The following is a 14236-nucleotide window of genomic DNA, read 5'->3' on the forward strand; positions in this document are numbered from 1 at the left end:
TCTTCGCATTTACTTATTTGTCAACTGATTATCGTTGATTTGTATTAAAAAAAACTTTGTGTAACACAAATCGTTTACCAGTGTGGTTATTGTCCCTTTTCTCATATCCTATGCTTATCTGTGTCATAAAGAAATGATCTATCAAGTGTTCAAAATAGTACCATTTTATGCAGCACTTCAAAAAATCTGTGGCTTGGTTCAAATTTTACGGGGTCGTGCGCCAAGGCGCACATCATAATCTAGTGTACATAATAGGACTGTTTGTACCAACACCGAATTCAAAAGTTGACCTTTTTAGAAACTTCAGCACAAAATAAATTAGATTTTGAGAAATTTTCATATATGATTTTTTTGCACGACGTAATGAGGTAGAGCGCCCTGATGATGTTGCATGGCTTCATGGGATATGATGGGCGTCATGGTCTTGCACGGAGCTGAAAATGGCCATAAGTCATGGTGCCATGGCAGACCATTGCGCCCTAGGCCCTACCCACGGGCCACGGGGCCATGCAATGTATTACAGATCTGGTTTATTTTTGTGCTGAAGTTTTCTTTAAAATGTCACTTCTATCCACTTTGACAACTCCATGCACTTGGGATGTTTTATTCCAGAAGTCAGGGTAGCTCCAATCCTCCCCTGCCAACTCTCCCTCCGGCACGATGCCACCCTCCACCGCGAGTAGTTTAACCGGTACATGAAATAGACCTTCTAGCAAGTCCATCGATTCAACGCAAATAAAATTTCGCGCGAGAATCGGCTTACATCACGACGTATGCGAAGATAAGGTGTCACAATCCAAAGTTCTACTAAGATACTCATGATTCACACATTAAAGCCTTTATCCTCAGGGTAGTATTAAGATATTCTATTCATTGAAATACGCCAAGTTGTCAACTTCAGCGACTGAGCTTTTGAGTTGGATTTGTGCACCGATGCAGCCACGATGTTGGTTCAACCGGAGAACAGCCTCAAACTCATAGTAACTTACGTGTTATCGTTGAGAATGACATGCACAAACAGTGGGGAGGACACGAGAAAGAGCATAAAGGGGAAAAAAATCACGGTGCTAGTGAATTAGCAAAGGTTGTCCTAGCCTTGTGTATTCAATGGTAAGATAGCAGGGTAGACCAAGTAGAGTGTACGTTGTGCATCCATGCTTGTGGTGCAAGTTGCAACTGGTCCACAGACGGCCGAAAACAGGCTCTAGAAGTTGTGGTAAGATGTGAAAACAATTTAGTATGTTAGACATATCACATATCTACCATCTTACAAAATAAATTCGAAGTCTAAACTTGAAGCAAAATTTGAGAAAGAAACAACAAATTCAGCATGACTCGTATTAATAGGCCAAAATAACTTTTCTTTATGAAATGCCTGATTCTTTTTTCTCTTCAAGTTGATTTTTTTGTGACATGGCCGGCATTGTATCAACGTGCTAAATTATTTCAAACAAGTTCACATTTTCTCAAAATTAATTAACTAAACACTACACAAGTAATTTGCAATAACTTGTAAAAATGTGTTCTTACCATTTGGATCACATAGTATTATAGTACTTATATAGGGTTAATTTTGATGCTTACAAGTTCTCAAGAATACTAAGTACTGTCAGATCAGTTTTTTGAACTCAGTCTCTCGGAGGTGCTCATAGGGGCTAGGGTGTGTGTGGGTTCATATGGGTGACTTTATGTACGTATTTGTGAGCGCATGCATCTTTTTAGTGTTTCGCAAAAAAAAAGACCAAGTACATGCTCTAATCCCATTCATATTTTTCTTTAAGAGTTTTAGTACATCTTCTCTCTTGCCTCTCTGCAATCACATAAAACCCATACCATAGGTATATTTTCAAAGACATATATGGTTATCTTTCCTGTAGAATTTGGCAAGCTATAGCATTTTTGTAATGTGTATTTTTCTTTTCATTAATGTAATTCCCTAAGTGGTCGTAACTGAACGCTTGTCCTCCTTTTTTTAATTTTTTTTGGAGGGTATGAACTGAATTTGTTCCAGAAATATCTTTTAATGGAGGTAACCAGTGAGATTTTCAAAATCTTCAAAATAAACAGAACCAAAAAATGGGATAAATTCCATTTGATAAGGAGCGCCTCATGAATTTCCTAGAAACTCATCAACATTCCATTTGTTATACATTTTTTAGTTATTTTTGTTTGGTTTGCTGAATTTGAACCTAAAGCCATGTTATTAAATCATCAAACTTGCATGCAGTTTCAAAAATTTCGTTCGAGTCCAACCTTAGATGATTTTTCTTGGTCTCGTGAAACTATATCTTACACGTGATCCTTCGTAAAAGTTCTTGTAAATTTTCTATAGGAGGACAAGAAAACATAAACTAATTTGTTTTGCGGTCATACAATATTCCATGGCATCCAATGTTGTACTATTTTCTTCTGTTCATTTCTTTTTCAAATATACAAGCTGTAGATTCACCAAGACCCTCTAGGATTCACATGATTCAAAAAGCGCAGGAATATGAAAAACACAGAATTTGCAATGTCGCACCCAATCCAATCTTATGATTTTATTTGCACCAAAGTTTATTTGAATCCACCACATGAAAAGCAAATGACGGATACAAAGAGTTTGGAGTGGATTTTAGATTTTCCATGGGATGTAATGTAAAAGATAACTTGGGGAAAAAATCTGATATGATTTGATCCTACAAAGCAAGCAACCACTTCAGAATAAATCAGAGAAATTGGTTTCTAATAATATATATACGGGAAGAACTCACTTGGTAAAAAAAACACAAAAACCTCAAGGAATTTAGATCCTCCAAAACTTCTACTATAATAAAATCCTTTAAAATCAAACAGGCCCTGAAAGTCTAAAAAATCAGCTAAAATGTGAACACTGAAATTAATTGCCCTGCCACGGCCTGTGTGAGGGAGATCCCGGCGGGCGGCGGCAGTGGTCAATGACAGGTCCACGTGGCTGGGACGAAGATAATGGCAGGCGTGTGTGCATTGTGCTATGCGTCGGTGATCTCGATCCGTCGTTCGTACGTATTTCTGTTTGGTATTTGACATTTTTTGCAGCTAGCCAGATGACGATTAGTTTACGGCAGTACAGAAGAAAACCATTTTCTCATGCCGCCGCCCACATGGATTTGTACCGCAGGAAACAGAGACAGGCGAGAAATAAAAATATATACAAGTACGGACCGCGTCCGATCCTGTACTTTTCTAATCCTCGGTCTCCAAGAACTTCCATGATTGGCGTATAATAGTACCAATTCTGTCCTGGCACCGGTACGTCAAGCAGTAGTATAATCTTCTGCTCATGTTTATTATTACAAAAAAGGCAAGACGTACAGCAGCAATGCACACAGTAAGAATCTCTGCTCTCTAGAGTAGTCCCTTTTGAACCCATCTGACTATTGGCACCAAATTATAACCCCCAAATACTGTTGTCTCGGTTGCGTGGGAAGGGCGTTTCTGGTCCCGAGCTCATTTGAGCTCGTTTTCTAGACCACTCATTTGCGTCAAGCTCGGTGGTACACGGCGTATTCTGTTCCATACTGTGCCGCCTCTTCAATACGGTTCTGTCCGTTGGTCGACTAGCTGAACCGTGTTTGCATCTTCTGTTCCCTGTGTGGAACGGAGATGGGCGGCGCCCCTCCACACGCCCACACCGGTCGCCCTCCAATCGCTTCTGCCGCGATCCATCGCCGACCGGCAGCTCAGCGCTAGCCGCGAGCGCCGCCTCGTACTGCGCCTGCGGCTTGCGCCCCACCCTTCATCCGCCACGCTGCAGCCCATCCACCTCCCGGCGTCGACCGTCCCTCACACCCGCCGCGCGAGCATCCCTCCACCCACCCGAACCGGTCGCCTCCACTTGCCCCGCCGTCGTCCGTCGCTGCGCCGGCGACCTAGCGCTCGCTGCCCGAGCGCCATCCACGCCAACGCCGCGGCTCGCGCACCGCCCTTCCCCGCCTCGCACCTGTCGCCACTCCCACTTGCTCTGCTCCCGTACGCCGCCAACACCCGCAGTCCAACGCACGTCTGCCGAGCACCACCTTGCCTGCGCCCGCGGCCGCACGCCGCCTCTTCCTCCGCCCGCCGTGGCCCATCCAATCGCCCGCGCAGCCACCCTCCACCCGCTTCGCTTCGCCGCCCATCCCTCCACCCGCCCGCACCGGTCGCCGCTCCACCTGCGCCGCCATCGACGGTCGCCAGCACCGGCAGCCCAGCGCTCGCCCTGCCCACTATGCTGTGTCACAAACGACGTTGGACGGAAACACACTGCCGTCAAGTGCTGACCCATCGTAGCATACAGGTATAATCATGTTCTACTAATATCTGCGTGTCGTAGGGACTAAAGATGACCTGACAGGAGCGGGTCCCAAGACCAAACGGATGGTCTAGAAAAGAAGCTCATCTGAGCTCGGGATCAGTTGTAGTTTTTCGCGGTTGCGTAAACTACTTACTTTACGTGTGTTTTACTTAAGTCATTAATCATATGTGAATTAAGCTGCTTAACAATAAACCTGATGGCCAGTGGCGGATTCGGATCTACCAAAACTCTTGGCGAACAGTGAACTAAATATTGTAATTAGGATAATTCTTAGATCAAACAATTTATTTATGCTAATATATATGTAGGCGGAAAAAAATCCTGCGCCCCAGGGCATGGCCCGGGTTGTCCAAAGTGTAGACCCGCCCTCATGGTACTGATGGTCCACGTGTCATCAGCTACCTTCTTTTTTTCAAACATTTGCAAAAATACAAAAAAAATCTCAATAACGGAAACAATATAAGCTAACAAAACCGGGAAAGTTTAAAACGGTTTAGATCATATGTTTATATTATTTATCATTTTTTGTGAGATTTGACCAATTGAATGACACGTGGAACTCAAATTTGACGGTAAATAGCTTAATCCAAGATTTGGATCTCCGTGCGACGAATTACACGTCGGTTGTTTGTGCAAAACACACTTAATATTCTCCCTCCGTCGTAGAATATAAGGCCACTAATAATTGGGTTAAGCAAATATGAGTTGCTTGCTATTAAAAACTATATCATCGGATGCACATTTAGATGAACTTTCCGGTGGTTTACATTTGGATGACATGTAACTTATATTCGGTTGGGTAAATTACTAGCAAAAGTTTGACACGGAATGATTTTATTTTTTTGAAGATTACTGCATTCACCAGGTATTCATACATACTCGATACAAAAAACGCAGAAATCTCGAGAAAACTCGAGAAGATACAGGTGCACCAGAACACAAGCAGAGAGACCCTGAAAAAAGAAAAAGTACAAACATGTCCCTTTGAAATCTCCCTGTGGGCACCAAATCCAGGCCCGAGACCAACCGCCGCCGCCACATGACGCCGGAGGAGGACATGAGCCACCACCATCCCCAAAAGCCGAGGTCGCACCATCGCCATACGCTGGCTTTGTGAGTCGATTGAGGTCCCCGCCGAAACCGGCGAGGCACATCTGTTGTGGCGCGTCGACCGAGGAACTCCCCGTGCTTGCTCGGCTATAGAACCAGTGACCTCAGTCGACGTCGTCGATGAAGCACCACCGGATCCGCCACCTCCAGCCGCAAACCTTGCATGAGGGCACCAGATCGCTCGAGCGTCGACGCCGGCGAGTCCAACGCCGACCACGAAGCTCCTGCAAAGGCTCCCGGATCCACGAGCAGAGTTGGAGAGAGCTCTGTCGTGACGACGACGGATCCGAAGCACAAAAGGCCAGGGCTTGGACGGCACCGTCGTCTCGCCGGCCAAACCCGACCATACCTTGTCCTCTCTGGACCGCATCCAGCAGAGGCACACAGATCTTGCCATCGCGCATGAGCGGCTAGAAGACCAGGCCACCGGCTTCGTCACGCTGCCCGAGGGACGCCGTGGTGGGGGAGAAGCCTCAACACCTTATTCCGACGCGGCGTTGACTCCTCCACTCCGACAACGCCTCTGGAAAATCTAACCCTAACCCTATCTACAAGCCGGAAATAGAGGACCGGGGTTCCCCCACCCTCCCGCTGCCGTGGCAGCAAGGGAAGGGGTGTTGTGAAGTGTATATGTGGATTGCCTAGCCCTTTTCATCAGTTCGGACTTTTGGTTCAAGTGGCTAGTGCATGAAGCTTAACATGGTATCAGAGCCCCAGGTCTCGAGTTCAAATCCTGGCTTTCACATGGTTTTCGCAATTAAGCCTAAAAATTGCTGTTGCCCCCCTCTTTAGCCACCGCTGTTTCGGTGTGCTCTTCTTCTTTCACGTGTTGACTTTCTCTCCTCCCGTCACACGCGAGTGGGGGTGTTGTGAAGTGTATATGTGGATTGCCTAGCCCTTTCCATCAGTTCGGACTTTTGGTTCAAGTGGCTAGTGCATGAAGCTTAACAAGGGGAAGCCGGGAAGGAAATCGCCGGCCTCGCCGGCGCTCGACGGGAGGGACGCGGTCGCCTCCGGTTTCGCCTCTGGATGTACTGTAGCAAGAGTAGGAGGGGAAAGCGGAGCGAAAGAGATAGCAATATATATGGACTGATATTCATGAACAAAGCGAGCAAGTAAAGTTGCGTAACTGGGACAACAATGTTGGGTGGTTTCGACAATTTCCTCGACTATTGGAGAGTTAGAAGACTTGTGCACCCCGTCGCGGTCGAAACCTGTCACGTCATAAGCGTGGAGATGCCCTCCCTCCGCCTGCAACTCACAAAGCGGGGCTGTCCTTCCCCTGAAAAAGAAACAGTCGAAAACGAAAGGGGAGTAGTGATCTGCACCGTTTTCCGATACGCCGGAGGCCGGAGCACATGGCGTCCGTCTCGGCCGTACACCGTTGCCCGTAACTTATTTGTCGACGACAGGGTTTCGTAACTCGCATGTGGTAAGCTCGTCCTTTTTTCTGAAGATGAAGAAGAATAATACATGCAGCTCGTCCAACGTAAGGAATGGAAATGGAAAATTGAAGAGCGTTGCTCTCACTCGCGGCCCAGTCGGAGGCCTCATCTTGAAGCAAAGGTGGCCCAGTACGGACAAGGCCAGAGGCGACACGCCGTGCCGTCCACCGATGGCAAGGAATCGTACGAAGGCGCGTCCGTGCGGCGACACGGCGTGAAGGAAAACTGAAAAGAGAAATGCGTTTGGCCAAGGAAAGGAAAAGGAGCAGTAGTACGTACAATCGGTGGGAAGCGGCCGGGTGGGGAAAGGAATCCGGAAGGACAAATTATTGAACCCAACCCGGACGGACGCAGGCACGCCGCCGGGCCCCCACGTCGTCCTCGCACGGTCGTACCCCTGCCCCCACCCACTGCGGCTCCATCTCCCGCCGGTCCTGCCTGCCCTCCCGAGCTGGGAACCAAAGCCAATGACAACGCTTTACAAGATCGTTTGCTCTTTCATTTTGTATTTTTTCCTACTATGAGTTTTCATGCTTCGTCAAGGTCGTTTTCATTCGTCGGACCTTCCTTTGAAATTTTAAAGGATGGAAATCCTAACAAACGTCGTGCTTCAGCTTGAAAATTGTCGGCATGTGTTGTTTTCATCTGCAAAGTAATCGGTGTGCAACATGTTATGCCCCTCCATCATGTGCCGGGTCTTCGACTTCTTTTCTTCCCGGCTTTGAACCTCCGCAGCGCGGCCTCTTCCGCTTGTCCGCCTCGGCGTCAAGCATGTTCTGAAGGGACGCGATGATCGACAAATGCTCCCAAACGTCATCGTTGAAGGCTTGCTCTTCCTTGAACAGTTGGACAATTACCTCGTTGTTGTTGTCCATGTGTGAAGCAAAACAAATGGTTAAAATTCGGCCGCTGCAGAGGCAACGAACAACGACCTATCGCGCCTACCAGACAAGGTGTCGAACACCTTGTGTGCGCGGAGGTGGAGCGGATTTGTGGGCGCGTTCTGGGACACGTAGGCGAAGCGGCGGCGGCGAGGGAGCCAGCCGCCAGGACGATGTGTGACAAAGAAGAGATTTGCCGCCGAGACGACCGACAATGGAAGGGTGGGTAGTGTGGGAGAAATAAAAGGCGGGAAACCAACCGTTGTGGATTTGTTTGCCAACTGGTGGGAGATAAAGGTGACTCGCCGATGCCGTAGATCTGCGAGACCCATCGATGTCGTACTCGGTACCGAAGATCTGCTAGGTCGAAGCAGTTGGTGAAGTTAATAAATCTAGACATATTTCAACCTATATTTTTTTAAGGATTATTTAGGACGGAGGAGGGCGATTTCGCGAACCATTTGGACACGTGTCGGTCCAAGTACAATAATGTAGCACCACGTCCGTGTCCATGTATGTAGCACCACCGTTGCGCGAGAAGGGACGGGATACGAGACGAGGGCCAATTCCACGTACCGGCGCCAGCAGGCCAGGCAGGGGGGACGCACCTGGGGTGAGGGCCGTGAGGCTGCAGCGGTACGAGCGTGTGTGCGTGTGTGGTGGACAGGCCCGATGGAGGCCCGCACCCGCAGCAGTACCAGTACTGCTAGTACTACACCACCGTGCCTATCGTGAATCGTGATTCGGCTTTGCTTTGGTTGCTACCCGCCCGCCCGTACGGCCCGCGGCGCCACCACCCACCCCACCCCCGCGCTCCCCGTTTCGCCCCTGCCCCGCCGCCCCAAACTACGCGCCTCCTGCCACCCACCCCCACCCTTGCCTTGCCGCGCCGTGACGCCACGCTACGCTACACGCTACTCGTCCCTAGCTAGCTAATCCCACACCCCAACCCCGTGCGCTGCGCTGCCGCGGCAGTCCACCCCACCCGTCTCCCTCCCTCCCTCCTCCCGCCCCCGATTCCTTCCCTCCCCCGGTCTCCGTCCCCTTTCACCACCGCCGTCCCTTCCATTTCTTCCGGCTGCACCACCTGCAACTCCCTTCCCCCGCCGCGCCGCTCGCTATGGGCCCGAGGTGAGGCTCCGCCGACTTTTCCCCCGACGACTCCCCGCCGTGCGTGCGTGCCAAGGTAACTCGCCGCTCCGATCGAATCTCCCGCCCCCGCCCGTCTCCGATCGCCGGTTTTGATCCCTGCTAACGTGGTGTCACAGTTTGCGCAGATCCGAGGCCGACGAGTATAGCGGCGGAGGGCCCTCCCTTGGGAGATGCAGCGGGAGGCGGGGCCGCAGGTGGCCACCCCGCTATACCTGCACCAGATCCAGCAGCGCCCGCCCCATGCCGCGCCCTCACCCAACAAGCGCGCCAACCCGTGGCCCGCCGCCACCGACCCGTCGCACACCACGGCCTTACCCACCGCCGCCGGCGCCGCCGCCGGCGAAGCGAACTGGAACCCCCGGATGTGGGACTGGGACAGCCGCGCCTTCACCGCCAGGCCCTCCTCCGACGCGCTCCGCCTCGCCGCCGGGCACCAACAACACCACCACCACCACCACCCGCCTGCCGCCGACGCGCAGCGCCAGCTGAGCCTGCAGCTGGGCCTGCGGGAGGAGGCGGCGGCGCTGGCGATGGACGTGAGCCCGACCACCACCATCTCCTCCTCCTCGCCTTCTCCGCCCGCGCGGGCGGCGGCGGCGCAGGAGCAGGCCGCCAGGCCTGCCAAGCGGGTCCGCTCCGGATCGCCCGGGACTACTGGTTCGGGAGGCGACGGAGGCGGAGCTAGCGCTAACGGGGGCGGCGGCGGCGGGAGCTACCCGATGTGCCAGGTGGACGAGTGCCGCGCGGATCTCACCACAGCCAAGGACTACCACAGGAGGCACAAGGTCTGCGAGGCGCACAGCAAGACCACCAAGGCCGTCGTCGGCAGCCAGATGCAGCGGTTCTGCCAGCAGTGCAGCAGGTAATCTCTCGTGCCACCATCCCCTCCAAATTGTCGTGCCTCCAAATTGCTATTTCTCTCCACTGCTCTCAGTTCATGTCGTGCTACGATTCCTTGTTACGGTTCCACCTCCATGTTTATGTTGTGCCATGGCGTGTGTATTGCGCCGGAGAAATGCTTCTGGTCCTGACAGTTGCTTCCTCCGCTTGATCATCTAGGTTCCACCCGCTCTCGGAGTTCGACGAGGGCAAGAGGAGCTGCAGGAGGAGGCTCGCCGGCCACAACCGGCGGCGAAGGAAGACCCAGCCGACGGACGGCGCCTCGCAGCTGCTGCTGCCCGAGAACCAGGAAAATGCGGCGAACCGGACGCAGGACATCGTCAACCTCATAACCGTCATCGCACGCCTGCAAGGTGCCTTGCCTACTCCTAAGCCCGATAGCTCTTTTGCTATTTCGGTGATTTTTACTAATCCTGATGCTATTTTTGTCTGCCTCTGCAATGGTATATAGGTGGTAATGTCGGTAAACTGCCTACCATCCCTCCCTTGCCGGATAAAGAGAACATCGTCCAGATTATAAGCAAAATCAACTCGATAAGTAATGCAAACCCTCCTCCGGGAAAGTCTCCTCCGTCGGAAGTCATCGATTTGAACGCCTCGCATGGGCCGCAGCAGAATTCCGGTCAGAAGGCAGCAGATGCGACCGACAAGCAAAATGTGCCGTCGACCATGGACTTGCTAACGGTTCTGTCAGGCGCCCTTGGGGCTTCGACTCCGGAGACCAATACGTCTCAGTCACAGGGGAGCAGCGACAGCAGCGGTAACAACAAGAGCAAGAGTCGTTCGACAGAGCCAGCGTGTGTTGTAAATTCTCATGAAGAAGCAATCCGATCATTCCCTGCAGCCGGTATGATGAGGAGCAACAGCACACATGGAAGTCCAGACCGGGAGCCATACTTGTCACTGCAATTGTTTGGTAACAATATCGAGGGTATTCCTGCCAAGATGGACACCGCAAACAAGTACCTGTCTTCTGAGAGCAGTAACCCTATGGATGAGAGATCCCCGTCATCCTCTCCGCCTGTAACCCACACGTTTTTCCCCACCCGTCCGGTAAACGAAGGCGCTAGGCATCCTCGTGCCGCGGACTATGGGGAAGACGCTGCAACTGTTGAGAACAGTACCACTCGGGCATGGTTTGCACAACCACAACTCGAGCTTTTCAAGGATTCGGAAAGGCCAACAGACAATGGGTCACCGCCAAACCCCACATACCAGTCATGTTATGCTTCGACATCTGGTTCAGACCATTCACCATCAACATCAAATTCAGATGGGCAGGTAATTTATGTTGAAGCTTGCCGTTTCAATTGATTATGCAATTAGCCATGCTTCAATCTGATCTTTGCTTGATTTGCCATTTTATAGGACCGTACTGGTAGGATTATATTCAAGCTCTTTGGCAAGGAACCTGGTTCGATTCCTGGAAACCTCCGTGATGAGGTATGGTTATGAAACTGTACCAACGTGATAAATCGCAGTACCTCTTCTAGCTCAATTCAATCATCACCATATAATTGTTAATGTTTCTCCTTCGTTGATCAGGTTGTAAATTGGCTGAAACACAGCCCCACTGAAATGGAGGGTTACATTCGCCCTGGTTGCCTTGTACTGTCCATGTATCTGTCAATGCCAGCTATTGCTTGGGATGAAGTAAGTCTGCTGCTGCACTAGGACAATAAAGTGTGTTACAAAATTAATACAAAAATCTAATGTTATGTAAATGCAGCTTGAAGAAAATTTCCTCCGGCGAGTAAGCTCATTAGTTCGGGATTCTGATTTGGATTTCTGGAGAGAAGGAAGGTTTTTAGTTCGAACTGATAATCAGTTGGTGACATACAAAGATGGTATACATAACTACTATTTTTGTGTTACTCTTTTCCTGCTCGTGTGAGGGCACTCTCTGGTGTTTTGGCTATGTGTTCGTTTCAGCTGATATGAAATTTGTATTCCAGGAATGACCCGCATATCAAAATCATGGAGAGCATGGAATACCCCTGAGTTGACACTTGTGACACCGATTGCGGTTGTTGGTGGGAGGAAGACATCCCTCGTTCTTAAGGGCCGAAATCTAACAATCCCGGGCACCCAGTGAGTTTTCCCTTACGTAAAAATAGTTTCTGACCTTACAATTTATTGTGAATGTTTGCGACTCACCATGAACTCTGTATCTATGCAGGATCCACTGTACTAGTACAGGAAAGTATATATCAAAAGAGGTGCTATGCTCGGCGTATCCGGGTACTATATATGATGATTCAGGTCTCGAGACCTTTGACCTACCGGGAGAACCAAATCTTATTCTTGGGCGTTGCTTTATTGAGGTTTGTATGACCCTAATATCTCTGCAGTTGCTCTAGACATGTAAGGATTAGGAAGGTGTTTACAATTATGAATCTTCGCACATGCAGGTTGAGAACAGGTTCAGAGGGAACAGCTTCCCTGTTATTTTTGCGAGTTCGAGCGTTTGTCAGGAGTTGAGAAACCTTGAAGCTGAGCTTGAAGATTCACAGTATCATGATGTCTCTTCAGATGATCTGGTTCACGATGTTAGGCGGTTAAAGCTCAGGGAGCAAGTTCTGTATTTCCTTAATGAGCTCGGCTGGCTCTTCCAGAAAGCTGCCTCTTATACACCTTCCACCAAATCAGATGCTTCTGATTCGGAGGTCATTCAGTTCTCGACTGCACGATTTAGACACCTTCTGCTGTTTTCAAATGAGCGGGACTGGTGCTCCCTTACTAAAACACTGCTAGATATTCTTTCCAAGAGAAGTCTGGTTAGTGCTGAACTATCGCAGGAGACTCTAGAAATGCTCTCGGAGATTCATCTTCTGAACAGAGCAGTGAAGAGGAAGAGCAGTGGCATGGTGCATTTGCTTGTGCACTTTGTTGTGATTTGCCCTGATAATTCCAAGATGTACCCCTTCCTTCCAATTCATCCTGGCCCAGGTGGTTTGACTCCATTGCATCTAGCTGCATCCATTGATGATGCAGAGGATATAGTTGATGCCTTGACAGATGATCCTCAACAGGTATGCCCTTTATAGTTTAACCTATCTCGGTCTTAGTTTTTTTCCTATTGATAATTCTTCTCATCTTTTGCTTTAATCGCTGCAGATCGGTTTGAGCTGCTGGCACTCAGTAGTAGATGATAATGGGCAGTCTCCTGAAGCCTACGCGAAGTTGAGGAACAATGATTCGTACAATGAACTTGTGGCACAAAAGCTTGTGGACAGGAAAAATAGCCAGGTTAGCATTAAGCTGAATGAAGGGGAAATTCGTATGGATCAACGAGGAAATGTTGGTGACAAGAGTGCATCTGGGATCAATGCGTTGGAAATAAGATCTTGCAACCAGTGCGCCATCTTGGAGTCTGGCTTGCTGGCTCGCCCTATGCATTCCCGAGGATTGCTGGCTCGCCCCTATATCCATTCGATGCTTGCCATAGCAGCAGTGTGTGTCTGTGTCTGCGTGTTTATGCGGGCTTTGCTGCGGTTCAATTCTGGTAGGTCCTTCAAGTGGGAGAGGCTGGCTTATGGTCCTACATAGATCTTTGAGGAAGCCTTATTGCATAGCCAGAGGTGGTGTTATAAAGGGAAGGAAAACTTACAAGAACCAGAGGGGGGATATGGAACTAGATAGCTTTTAACTGTTCCAATCTCCTTCCCATGGAACGGACGGTGAAATGTAATATTTATAAGGATAAAAAGCCTTCCGCGGTTGGTGCTGCACTTTTAAGGTGAGCTGAGAATCAAGAGAAAGAAGGTATCTCGAACCCTGCCAAAAGATAAGCTTGGGCAGAGTTGGCACATAGTTTTTGTGATAAGGATGGTATGAGCGAGTGGTTTTCAACAAAGATAAGGTGGATGCAACAATAGCAAGCAGTAAGTAACCTTTGATTTCCTTTTTTTTCGCTGGTGTAAGTGTGAATCCGCGGCTTCATGTATCATAAGATGGTCTTTTATTTATGCTGATCTTTGCTCTTACTACTACATTTTTTTGTTTGTGTATTACTGTTTTTGGTTCTCTTTAGAGGGGTATAAATGGAGAGGTACCATCGATAGTTTCTTTTAGCTAAATAGAAAATGAAGCAGGTTTACATATGTACCCGGATGGATGTATTTGTTTTGTTGTATTACGCGTCACAGCTATTTATCTGGTTCCGTTTTGGTAAAAAAAAAAATGACTGGATAACTTTCTTCTTTCCAAAATGGTGTTGCAGTTATGCTGATTCTGGTCCCTGTATATGCATGTTTCAGTATTTCTGTCCGTGTATGTAGAATAGAAGTTGAAAACCATATGTTCGCTGGTAATAGATGTTATGTATTTAATGGGCATATCCTGTCATGAGATGAGATAAAGATGAGCTGATGCAACACTGCACGGAAACAGTCTCGTGAAAAGGCTGTATACAGCCTCCGGGACCTGGGCGT

The 14236-nt window shown here is 49.2% G+C and overlaps 1 protein-coding gene across 1 annotated transcript; it reads left to right on the forward strand.

The window, feature by feature from the left end:
• Positions 1-8782: 8782 nt before the first annotated feature.
• On the forward strand, positions 8783-13795 carry LOC127316780 (squamosa promoter-binding-like protein 15). Its single transcript, XM_051347247.2, has 11 exons — positions 8783-8937; positions 9020-9765; positions 9963-10156; positions 10255-11084; positions 11172-11246; positions 11349-11456; positions 11533-11650; positions 11759-11894; positions 11983-12127; positions 12215-12835; positions 12921-13795. Exons 2-11 carry the CDS (start codon positions 9074-9076, stop codon positions 13350-13352), a joined length of 3351 nt encoding a protein of 1116 aa, XP_051203207.1. The 5' UTR covers positions 8783-8937; positions 9020-9073; the 3' UTR covers positions 13353-13795.
• The last annotated feature ends 441 nt before the right edge of the window (positions 13796-14236 follow it).

The sequence above is a fragment of the Lolium perenne genome, chromosome 7 (genome assembly GCF_019359855.2).
Source record: "Lolium perenne isolate Kyuss_39 chromosome 7, Kyuss_2.0, whole genome shotgun sequence".
In the NCBI taxonomy this organism is placed as follows: domain Eukaryota; kingdom Viridiplantae; phylum Streptophyta; class Magnoliopsida; order Poales; family Poaceae; genus Lolium; species Lolium perenne.